Genomic DNA, 13,103 nt, shown 5'->3' with positions numbered 1-13,103 from the left:
TTTTTTTATTAAAGGGATTGGCAATCTTACAAAAACTCAGTGCTTACGTCAGTGCTTTCAGTGACTTTCATCAGTCAGCAAGGCTGTTACAGTTTTCTAACCTTCTGCTTCTGTTTTAAAATCAAGTCATGGTCCCATGTTGTAGGCCAGCCTCCATACGGTCTTCAAATACAGTAGTTGGTTTGGAAGTCATTATGTATAAGCACTGAAATGAGATGTGGCCAGCACAGTAATAGCTGTAAAAGCTATGCACAAAAGCAAGTTGTTATGATCAGATTTATTTTGCTAACATTTGTTGATCTGCAGGGGTTTTCAGAGTGCCTGGCAGTGCACCCTCAGAGCTGTCCTTCACAATCACAGTCCAGGGAGGAAGGGAAGCTGAAGTAACGCTTTGAGGATTAGATATAAAAACAATGTTGCTTCAGAGGCAAAAACATAATGGCAGGAATATAATAATATACATTTTTGATGTCTGTATAAATATGATCCATACGTTTTAGTGAGCTACCATTCATGATCAATTTGAACACTTAATGGTTTTGGCAGAGTATTTTAGTTGTATTATTATGTATTGCCAGTATTATTTAAAAGATACAGGCATAAAAAAATTAAAATATAATGATCACTTAGATATCCCTATTTGTTGAATATGTATATATTAAAGGCATAAATGTAACAATCATACAGCTCTGGAAAAAATTAAGAGACCACTTCAAGTTCAGAAATCAAATCAAGGGGTCTCTTAATTTTTTCCAGAGCTGTATACTTACATTCAGTTGGCATTTTCCAGAGCAAATCCAATTTTATATATGACTTCTTCAGATTATAGGCATGTGTATTACCTTCTGCAGCCTATTGTATAAGTATTTCAAATTGACATGTTCATCTACTTTGAAAAATCAAGCTTTATTTATAAAAGGCCAGGCTGAATGTATCCTCCTCCTGTCTTTACAGACTCTGGAAAGAAACTGGAAGATGATTCGGGATGAGGCCCTGACCATCATGGACTCTGAGAGTGGGCTGTTCGCTGCCGAAGATGAAAACCTGAGAGAGAGGGGGGAGTGGGGTCAGTTCACATTGTGGCAACAAGGTAGGACTGGATATGACCAGTTAGCAGGTTTTGTCCTCAATAAGAATTTTCTGAATATGTATTAAAAGGACCTTGAACAAAATGTATTATTATGCATTATTATATACAGCATTATATGCCATCAGAACTGTTAATGTTTGTTTTTAATTTAATGTAATGGGGTTTCTAGTTAGAATAGGACTTTTAACTCTAATTGCTGTATTTTCTTGGGTAAAACATCAGAGCCTCATTCTTGTGCTTGTGCTTCTTTTGTTATACATGCCCTACAATTGACCTACACTCAACCAATCAGGAACTGAATTTCAATTGTGATCCATCCACTTCCATGTATCTGCCCTTTAGGAGCAGTCAAAACCATGGCTACAGTTCCCATAAATTGATTGTGAGAGTTGGTAATTGACAGGCAAGCACAGCTAGCCATTAAAATAACTTGGCAATGCGGCTCAGCGTGGTGCCACATTATATATCCTTTTCAAAATAATTATTTGGAAAGACCAAGGTATTTATGTTGTCATATTAAACGAACACTCACTGTTTCAATGGATTCCTCTGTTGTCATCTTTAAAACGGCAATGACAAGTTAAACACACCACCTACTTAAAACTGTCTCAAGCAATTTGCATATCTTTCAAGATTTTACTTATTTTTCAGAATAGTTAATCCTTCAATCTTTGTTTATATTCAGGCTTGTTTAGGTGAAATTTGGCCTTTTTTAATTAAAGCCATTGTCTGAAAATATCAAATACTGTAGTATTAGGTTTCAGGAAACAAAAACTGTTTTACCTTTAAATTCATAATGTGTACCTTGTCATAAACAAAGTGTTTCCTTTATGAGGCTGCCTTGCGTGTGAAATACATACACATTTAAGCGTTTTATATTGGTTTTCAGGGTCTACGGTTTTAACTGGTTAAGATATAGTGCTTAATTAGTCATGACATTACTTTAATACATTCCTTTGACCTTCTTGTTTGGAGATGTATATAATTACATATTATAGTTTTCATTAACCCCCCCCTACCATGCATAACAACACGTGTTTCTGGCAATACGTATAGTATTATTTTTATTGAAATGCAAACCTAAACATACACTAATATATTACTAATGAGAGGATTAGTTATTGTAATCATAAGCACCATCAGCATCAAATTAACCAAATTACTCTTCATGAAGAATCACCCACCGATTACTTGTCAACAGATGCACTTGGGTAATCTTGGGTGCAGGCTTTTGTAATACACTGATGTTGGAATTATTCTATACCAGTTTGATCCATTTTTCATTTCTCAACCGTGTCAAAAATGACTAGTTTTTATATAGATTTGTAGCCTGGGGGGCATTGTACGGGCTCGTGGAATTGTACTTATCTAAGAAATTAACCTTTGGGTCATACTCTTCTAATGGCTGTAGGCTTTTAGACCCTTACTAGTTGCTGTCTTAGGATGCTGTAATCCTTTATCTTCATCCTTTTTGTTCTTCTTTGTTTTGCACCCAGCAGCATATGTGAATACACCAAGGCATTTTCCTTTTGTCTGCTACTGCTCTCAGCAAGCTTTTCGTTTCTGTCTCTCAGGTAAAAAGACGGAGAAATCCTGCCTAAAAGTTCCCAAGACCTGCGCTTTACTGGACCGCTTTCCAGAGGCAACGGGCTGCAGGAGGGGACAGGTACATGATGCATGGCCTTGTACTGAATAATATTTCACAGCCATGAGTTGCAGTCCTTCAGATCTCTTATCTCTGATGTGCAGCCTTAGCCTTCAGCAAGGGGGGGGGGGGATAACACGGTGATAGGGAGAATGAGGAAGATTCCCCTGTAGGTTAATAAGAAAGATAAATGGATTTGAAAATTGCATTGTGCATACTGCCAGGAGAAATCGGAATGGTTGGTTACATTTTTCATTCGAATCTGGGGAAGTTAGAAAAATACTGTCCCTTTATGAAAACAGCAAGAGTTGTTCTTTCTTTCTTTCTTTCTTTCTTTCTTTCTTTCTTTCTTTCTTTCTTTCTTTCTTTCTCTTTCCTCCACTATTTCAATTGCTTGAACGACATTAAAATGCAGCCTCAAGTCTTAGCAAACTGTTAGCATGTGGTTCTCCAGCATCTGATCTGGCCAGGTTCTATAATGTCAAGTTAAAGTACTAAATAAATCGCTCCATTGTCTTATTGATAGTAATTTACGTTACTCACCCAGAACGTGTGCGTTTCCATGCAGATCAAGTACTCTGTAATGCAGCCTGGGACGCATGTATGGCCTCACACAGGGCCCACAAACTGTCGCCTGAGGATGCATCTGGGTCTGGTCGTTCCCAGGGAAGGATGCAAGATAAGATGTGCCAATGACACCAGGTACGAAATTAAGCATCACAGCAGGTTCAATAAGACAAACGCAGTTTCAAGTTATGTTGTGTTTGTATGCCTGTTAGTAATTTGCCCCGTTAAGTAATAGTAATAATAATTTTCTATGTGAATCCCCAGATGGAATATTTGACTCATTTCCCCTTTTCCTTTGCAAGTCACAAAGTGATTGAATTGCAAAATCATGTTGACAACATGCTGTTCCTTTCATTTCAGCTGCTTTGATTAGGACTAAAAAAAATAATGTAAAAAGCCAAGGCTCTTGAGTATTGAGAATGCATAAGAATACCTCCTTGAATAGTGATGGTGTGTGTTGTTGTTTTTTCTTTCTTTTTCGGTTTGTCACCTTTTCTGACAGACTTGTAAACACTGTACTCTTTTGTTATTTGTGATTTTGTTTTGTGTCACCCCACAGGTTCTGGGAGGAAGGTAAAGTGCTTGTCTTTGATGACTCCTTTGAACATGAAGTTTGGCAAGATGCTGACAGCTATAGATTGATCTTCATTGTAGACGTTTGGCATCCAGAGCTGACTCCTTACCAGCGACAGACACTTTCCCCTATATAAAGCGTGGGATTGTTATTGCTAACCTCTCTCTGGCACCCTCCCACACACAAATGCAGACTCTGCTGTTATGGCTTTTATTTTACATTGAGTTTGTTTTACTAGCATAATTGTTAAAATAACAGCCATTGCAGCCGCCCACACAAAGGAAATCAAAGGGATCACGTTTTGGTGACAAGAGATTACTCTTCATACAGTTAAGAGAAGCACATATAGAACAGAAATTCCTGTATTGCACAGACAGCTGCACTGTTACAACCTCGGATATGTGGTACAAACAACAACAACCACCAAACAAACACAAAGCCAATACAGCCGGTCTCAATTTCATCTGGAAAAGAATAGAAAATTAAATTAAAAAATGACCTGTTAAAGACTGTGTAATACATGCTCTCAGGGGGAAGAGAGAACTCGTTCTGCAGTTTTATGTAGTTATTTCCAGGACCTGTTTTTAAGAAGATGTGCCTTCCAAAACACAGATGCTGCTATGATAATTGGGGGTCTTTTCTCTGCCTTAAGCTGTAACGAGTTGCACCTGCCTCCGAGCACACACAGCTCCATTCAAAATCTTTTCAAACAGGCAGTGAGGGATCCAAAGCTCAACGGCTGCCAGGAAAGCTGCTGTTGCTCAGTCCTGGCTCTGCTTTCAGAGTGGGTGGGTCTTCAAACATTCGGAAAACGGCTGCTTAGCTGTCTGTGCAATATTATAATGTGAGAGAGAGGGCTACAAGGCACAGTTAACAAGGTGTTGAATTATTAATTCTAAATAGTGACCTTGTTTGATGAATGCATTTAGCAAACCTGATATTATAAGTAGTGAAACACTGCACATTTAACCTGTCACTGGAGGGCAGCTTTTTTCTTCTGTTTTCTTTGAGAATTCAGTCAATGGTCATGCAAGTGATGTAACCAAGTGTCATTGTGTTACAGAGCCCGTGGAGATGTGTCAGTAATCCAAAACCACTGATTGGTTAGTTAGAATGCCAATAATGATTTTGTTTACATTGCCCACCAGTCATTTACTACCAAATCATTTAAATAGTTTCATGTAAGTTTCCTTGTGAACATTTATTATTATCGCTGAGTAGAATATGTATGAAAATCATTTAACCTTAAACATAGTACATTAGTTATGCTTTTTGTTTATAGTCTAATGAAAATGTTGCCGAAAATATATATTTCAGCTTGGATCAGCAATATATATGACTCATCCAGTAATCACAAAATACAAACACAGTTGTTCTTAATTTGTACAACAGTACTAATTTCCATTCTGGAAATCTGGCATCACATTCTGAATTGGTACTTTGCGATTTGTACTTTGATTTAACCTGTGTCCTTTTTCAGCTGTGAATCAGGGTCATGTTGATTTGACCTATTTAATAATTTACATTATTGTCTGATTTTTGTTTTCAATATTCAGTATGTTTCAGCCACAAACAATCATGCTTCTGTATTGGGAATTGATAAATGTTTACTTGAAGTAATTTGATTGAATGGACATTGATGCAAACTAGAATGAGAAAAACTAAAAAATCCTTTTTGAAGGAATAGTCCTCGAACGTTCCTTTAATGTACTTTCAGAAACCTCTGAATATCTACCCAAACCTTAACAACTACATTGACTGTGCCTGAGATTATTATAACCATATTTATGAAGACTGATTGTAATGATCTATTGAAAAAATCAACAACACTGCTTTGAGAATATCCCGCGGTCTAGATGGGACAGTGAATGACAAGCAAAGCAATCTTCTCGGCTGAAACAAAGTGTGACTCCTATACATAATATATGTTGATTAATATGAACAGCAATTATAAGAGCTTTTGTATAGAACCTTGAGATTGTAATTTGTAAATCATTAATATCAGCTATGGAGGTGCTTAACATGTATTTTATACAGGCACACAATCTGTGTTAAAAAATCAAGTAAAGTGACACCTCACTTATTTTCCTTTATAATTATTTGAGTGTTATTTGTTTTGTTAGGTTTCTTTTTTTCTGCTGGTTTTATTATACTTCCATAAAGTCATATCCAAATTACAATCATGTGGAATGTTAATGTGTATAAAATGTTCAATATCACTTTTATGTATTCCCCCTTTCTTTTATGTTAACTGCTGCAACAAGCCTGCTAAATGCTATTTAAGCATTTTTGTTTTCTTGTCTTGCACTGAGTAATGTCACCTCGGCATGATTCAATGACTGAATTACGCTTCTGCTACAAAGGAAATGAAGTAACAGTTGATATTGAAATCACTATTGTTTGTTTTATTGTTTTTTAAACTGATAACAGAATACTGTGCTGTGTTTTATGTACTATTTTTGAAATATGTATGAATATGTGCAAATGCTTTAGATAAGAAGTTACATATGCTTATGAACAGAAATTGATAGATAGTAGGATATGTAGTCAGACAGACTGATGCAATAAATCTGACCCAAAACAGAACTGCAACCTTTTGATCCACACATTAGGAACTGCTTTTAGGATGTGAGCTCCCCAAACACCAATACAAGATCAGTACTGAGCCATGTGTCACGAAGGACTTTGCAGACTGTAGCACAACTTTTCAGTGAAGAGAACAGTTCCACTATCATGGACTAAGTTTAATGGACTTTCAACATCTCCAATTCGGCCACTGTAAAAGGCTGGTCATGTGGAATAGAAAAATAATTTCTGCAAGCTATCATGAGGTCCAAGTTCAACATATATCTTTCCTACTGTAGTCGACAGTAGACCGCTTTATCCTTGACCCTCATCATCTCCAGTCTCTTCAGTTCCTCCAAGTGGCATGTACTTACAAGCAGTTCTTTGCAGCATGATAGGCAAGCATAAGACCTGTATTGAATTATATTTTTGTAGGACATGGTGTACAAAATGTATATAGAATCTGCCAGCCTGGCTTCTGGGACATGTTTGTAAGAAACGTATAATAAAACCACCTGACGATGACATGTTTTATCAGAAGACAGCATTAAGAAACCCATCTTTATTTCAGACAGGGCACCATCCCTAGACATAACATTTCAATTTACCTCATGCCCACATGCATGACTGCACTCTTGCACCTGACTGAGGACTTTAGAGATCATGTCAAGGAACGGGAGTACCTCAGAGATGGTTTGGCCAGGATGGCAGAGTTGTGTTGAGTTATTGAGTTGTGTACATGTCACAAAAGTGTGCTTACAGTACCAAGACCTGTACCAAAAAAAAAAACTTCTAGCACCCATGTGACTACCTTTCATGATTCCAAATGAAGAAGGCAGTATTTCTGTGTGACAGAAGCTACAACACTGAACTCATGTTTCCTTTTAGCAGCTCTGTTACACTGCCCCGGTCGGGAAGGTGAATGTCACTGTATATGGAGGATAAGGGTCATGAAGTACACTATTTTCTAATAATACGTGTATAATATGTAAAATAATTTGTTGTGCTTTACCTGCTATATGGAAAACATTTTTGTATTTGATGGCAAAGGGCATCAAATCACAGATAATGCTGTATACACCTCAGTGGAGGTTATTGAAAGGGATTGATAAAGGATATAACAAAACCATTAATTAAAATGGAAAATGACTAGTCTTTAATTAGTATTTTAAGTGTTAGCTTCAGGTTACTGCTTAAATGAGCTTACAAGTTCTCTTAGTAACTATAATAGGTTCTCATTTTATTCCAACATGAGACGCAAATAGTCGTTATTAGGTCAGATTGCTTTCAAAGTGAACTATTGTGACACAGCTTGGGGGTTGTGTGTCTATGTCCAGGGAGCGGGTTGCCATATTTACACGGATCTCAGAGCTTCACCAAGACTTTAACAGCTGTTGAGGGGCTTACTGCCCTTCTGCGTACCGCCCATCACAGACTACCCCCTGCGCTGAGTTACACTGTGTTGAATGTAAAATGCATAATTAAAGAAAGGGAACCACTTCCAATTTCACAGTGAGTCGCTGTTGATTGTAGAAACAAACATTTCACACATGTACATCTTTTTAATGGCGTGGTACCATTCTGTCATTCCTTATGAAAGGACTATATTCTCTGTAACATGAAATTCTTTATACAGTGTGTTGTTTCAATATAAAAAGAAGCTTTATTGTTTTATATTTTCATTAAACCGATCATAACTATTCGTCCAATATAGTCCTTTAAAAAAAAAATTAAGCAATAAGCAGACATGAGGTATTTGACCACTTTTCAGCTTCATCCCTCTGAATGACAGTTGCTTTTCATAGGTTATAGATTTACGCTGGGATATTGCCACTGGAGACTGCATGTGGGTGGCTACATTAACTATGCTGTACAATGTAATTAGTCTTGTAAGTTGCATGAAAAAGGCTCATGTTGCAAGCTGAAAGTGACCAGAAAATTAAACAAGTGGAAAGGCAGTAGATATATAGATATAACTAATTGCATTTCCAAGGCAGTGCAATAGCTTCCCATGAATAAGTGAAATCAGAAGGCAGATGTACCTCAAACAGGGCTATAAATAGAGTATGGATTAGCATACAGAAGCAGGAGCCAATCACCTAGGTTCATGTCAAATATTGTACTTCAGACCATTTTCCCAATGTCATAAACACTGAAGAATCAGAGACAGTAATCCGTTGGATTTTCTTGTATTAATGTCTGAGATCACAACTCACTTCCCTTTCCCATTTTGGAATGATAATGTTTTTTATTGTATATTGTATTTCTTAAGGTGCCTTAAGAGTGTGTACTGAATTACGTAGATATCTAGTAGGCATTTTAAGTGTACATAATATTTGGGGGATTTCTTAAATACAAGCCTCCGTGTATTCACTATTATTTGTAATCTATTGTCAAATTGATTCACTTTTAAAGTTATGTGTTATCATAGCTTATCTTCTCAATTTACAGATACTGTAACACAAATGTACAATTATATAGTTATGTTTAATAATTGAAATGTCAGATACAGTTTAATAATGGATTATATGATGACATTATTGTTGATTTTTCTGCTTGTAGATTTTTAATTAAACGTCTGCTTTAAACAGATACCGTTTTAAGTTTTTTTTTGTTTGTTTTTTTTAACTTTTTTAACATTGTTGCTGTAATGCAATATTCACAGTGAAAATGCTTTTAATGGGCTTTAACTGCCATATCTCTCCACATTTCAACATTGATTATATATATATATATATATATATAATTACATGTATTACATGTATGAGCAACAGTTGCTATAATGTGTTTAAATGTGCAGAGCAGAAGATCCTTGATATAATGATGTCAAGGAAAAATAATGTGTGCACTGTCATATCCTATTCAGTCCACAGGATGAATATTTTTGTGTTCCTTGCTGCCGTGCATTCTGAGTGTTGGGAGTGTTATTACACTGAATCATACAGTCTGTCCTTTGCAGTTTATGAACATAGAAGAAAACAGGAACTTCACAAATGATAAGATTTTTATTCATCTAGTTTGCTTTCATGTCATACAATAATAAAAGCACAACAATTTATTTCCTGCTTTCATGCAAATACATTTCAACTTTTGGCAAAAGTGAACGTTTTTAAATCAAATTAAATATTATATGAATTAATATATAATTTATTTTCTCAAAAATATTTCAGTTTTACACCATAAAAAGCAAACAAAAACAAACTGCAGAAAACATTATGGGGGCTTCTCATGAAAACCCCAATAAATACACAAAGCAGGCTTGTATGCTTCAGCAAACCATGTCCTTAAGAAATTGCTGAACGTGTATGTACTAATTCAACAGCTAAATTCCTCATCGGATGTATTGCGTGCACCACTGTTGAACCACTGATATTTTACTTTGAAGTCCCTTAGCAGAAATCATCATGTCAAATGAAAACTCAGAACAGAAGGCTTTAAATAGGTTGTAATGAATGATAGGTACTGATCTGTGGAGTCATGTCATGTATTACTGTGTCAAGCATTGTCTTCCCTATTTGGAAATATCTGCGTAATTACTTTTCTCATAATTTTATTTTTTATTCTAAGTTAAAAAAAAGTGAGGCCTCCTTTTGGGTTCTGTGATAGCTGATTATGTGAATAATTTGCAGATGGACATTTATAGCAAATTATTTTTGATTTGCTTCCAGTATGTCAAAATAGAAGGCATGGCTTGACACTTTCTTACCCTCCCTTTTTCTTGAAAATGTTCCTGGAATTACCGAAAGCTAAATAAATCACCTCTTCACAATGAGGCTATGTGGCAATTACATACCTTTCATTTACAGACACAGTTTACTGGGTTATAATGTATTTTGTGATTAATAGAACATTTGAGAATTTAACTCCTTGACTAAATCAGTCCTGAGTTAGGCAGTCGATCTACTGTGCTGTGCTACCTTCCCTGCTAGGCTAACAGCAGACACTGAAGAAGGCCGGCGCATTTCCCACAGGGTTTTATAGTGACGCACGCCCTGCGTCTCTATGGCGATGACTATGGTGTGGGATGGAAGTATACCACGGTATGGGGGCTGTTTGTGGGTTTTATTGACAGGTGGTTTCTTCCTGAGTTGGAGCTTTAAGAGAATAGTTAAACAGGGCTCAGGGCTGGCCTTGGCAGAAGGAGGTAGCAATGCAGAACACCAGTATGCAGCTGACATGGGACACTGTTTTGCAGGAACTGTCCAAATAAATAAATAGTTGCACCTAATAGTATGTTTTTTTTTCTTTGTGAATCTGAAATTGAAATTGAATTTTATAATGTAACTCAAACTCTAAATCTCTCTGCCTTTTGTGTCACACCGAGCATTCTAATGACCTCGGCGTAAAGGAACTAAATTATTGATCTGTTTCCCTTATTGACCATGTTCTGCCAAGTACAACTTATACCAAGGTTACCTTCCCTGCTGTTCAATTTAAAACTGATAAAATAACTACAGAAAAACAATACCTTAGTTTGAACAGACTGACTGACCTCAGTCTCTATCACAATTACTGAGGCAAGTCTAATACATTACAGCTGATTTCCATGTCAATGTTTTGTGGTGGACAAGTACATTTTATTTTCACTTCGCTTCATTCTATGATTCAAAGTTATTGTAGATCTGTAAATGTCATTTGTCTTCATACGGCTGACCTTAGCCTCATCTTAGCCTTAGTATCAACATACAAAGTCACTGCCATCGACAGATGTATTACTGTCTGAACTTATACTCAATCCTCTGGTCAGTATTCAGGATGACAAGGGAAAGCAATGCCTGAAACACTAGATGTGATTGTTATTCGCCTGTCTTAGTGACCAAGTGCAATCAGCAGAGAAGTGGGTGGTTGAAATGGGTTTACCCTCTTTTTTTTTTTTTAACCTCCGGTAGATACTTCACATATTAAGATGCAGCATGGGATGGCAAGGAAGTAGTGTGTCATGAGAGATGCTTTACCTGATTCAAATGTCCTGCTACTAAGGGCAGGCTGTGTGCATTACTTCATCACATATGTCTGTTCACCCTGAGGCACAATAGTGTTCTTCTTTTGTCAAGATCATTGCTACCTGTCAGGAATTTCATGTGATATATCAATTTGTCCAAACATTCAGATTCTGTGCAAAACTTGATCACTAAAGGAATCACCCAGCAAAAAAGTTAAGGGACAGCAAGACTGTATATTTAGCTGTACATCACAACACTTTTCATAATGTGCAAATCCTGTCTGAAGTGTCATTGCCCTGGAATAAGGTCTGCCCTATATGTAATTTGTGCTCATTATCAACTATGCTTTGGGGCACAACATGTCTTCACTAGAACAGTCAGTCCTTGAGCTTGTAAAGCTCTTCATACAAGTAATACTTTTGCAACACTGAGGAAGAGCTCTATAAACATGTAAAATGTATGCCATTAGTTCCATCAGTGCTTAACATTGTCTTCTCGTAAAGTAATACATGAACACCTACTGATTTTAAAAGAAAGCAAACCACATATATTATCCAGTCAGAAACAAACATCACAGCAGAGAATGCACTGCAATATGTGTTCAACCCCATAACGTTATTTAAATGTGGAGTATATCGGCTATGTCTGTAACTGAATTGTAGTCTTGGCTATACTTGTCAAGTTAACATAAAGTAATAGAGCATATTAGGAGTTTGTGGCTTGACTGCTGATCCTAAGGTAGATCATTTATCTGAAACCACAATCCCTGTGCTATATCAGGAGTCTTTTCTCGTTTCAGTTAATCCTTGATTGAAGTAACTAAAACAGTAGCATACTGTTCTTAATGTATACAAAGTATAAGTGTTATGAACAGAATATGTATTTATTTATTCCATATACCTGATTGTTATTTGCATGTGTGTGAGGTATTTACAGTCTGGGTCATCGCTCATCTGGGACCCGAGTGCATCTCAACGGCTCAACTCCATATAGGATTGTGGTGTGTTATATAAGGTCCCTGCAAGTCGACGGCAGCAACAGTTGGTTCTGTCTTGTGCTCAGTGAATTAGAAATCCTGAAAGGCTGCTCCAATGTGCAGAGGCATACTTTTAGTGAAGACATGGAGCCACCCAGAGAGGGAGTGACACTCCCAGCGTGTGCACAGTGCGTTTCCCGCTCGCCGTCCCTCAAGTTACTGCTATTGCTCAGCCGTGTGCTGGTGTGTTTAATCCTTGGCCTCTGTAAGTGGACTATCTGAAAGCAATCTCCACAAGTGCCGATGGGATTGGAGTAGCTCAGTGCATACTTACAAATTTTGAACTTGATTCTGGACATGTTGATCTCTTTTCACAGCTCACAGCAAAAACGTTCTGAACTTTTATCAGAAATGATACTGGTGGAGAACAGTAACCTCATCTTATGCTATGCCTGGCCAACCCTGGTCTTGGAGAGACACTGTGTCTTCTGGTTTTGGACCATTTCATTAAGTTGTAGCATGAGTGCTTCATAAAAAGGCACTGGGAAATAAGAAAAATATAAAGTATTTATGATGTATTTTTATTAACTTCACCACTGACTCCTTAGAGAAAGGAAAAACAACCTGCCCCTGACCTTGAATCCCACAAATTAATTTGGACTGTAGTGGAAAATAACTGCCTACGCTCTCCTTTTAAAGACTTTCTCTATTCCCATTTATATGAGGATATTTTCTCAGTGTTG

At 36.9% G+C, this 13,103-nt stretch overlaps 1 protein-coding gene across 5 annotated transcripts in view; it reads left to right on the top strand.

Annotated features, from left to right (window-relative positions):
- Positions 1-9,033, top strand: part of unm_hu7910 (un-named hu7910) — a 65,065-nt gene extending 56,032 nt beyond the window's left edge. For all 5 annotated transcript variants that reach the window (XM_066720261.1, XM_066720252.1, XM_066720244.1 and 2 more), the window contains 4 exons: positions 955-1,090; positions 2,665-2,756; positions 3,304-3,437; positions 3,862-9,033. In XM_066720261.1, coding sequence (XP_066576358.1) covers positions 955-1,090; positions 2,665-2,756; positions 3,304-3,437; positions 3,862-4,012 — 513 coding nt within the window. In that variant the 3' untranslated portion in view covers positions 4,013-9,033. The remainder of the gene's footprint in view (positions 1-954; positions 1,091-2,664; positions 2,757-3,303; positions 3,438-3,861) is intronic.
- Positions 9,034-13,103: the final 4,070 nt, after the last annotated feature.

The sequence above is a fragment of the Amia ocellicauda genome, chromosome 2, assembly GCF_036373705.1.
Source record: "Amia ocellicauda isolate fAmiCal2 chromosome 2, fAmiCal2.hap1, whole genome shotgun sequence".
In the NCBI taxonomy this organism is placed as follows: domain Eukaryota; kingdom Metazoa; phylum Chordata; class Actinopteri; order Amiiformes; family Amiidae; genus Amia; species Amia ocellicauda.
The sequence above is the reverse complement of the archived record's forward strand: the minus strand, read 5'-3'. Positions and strand labels throughout refer to the sequence as shown.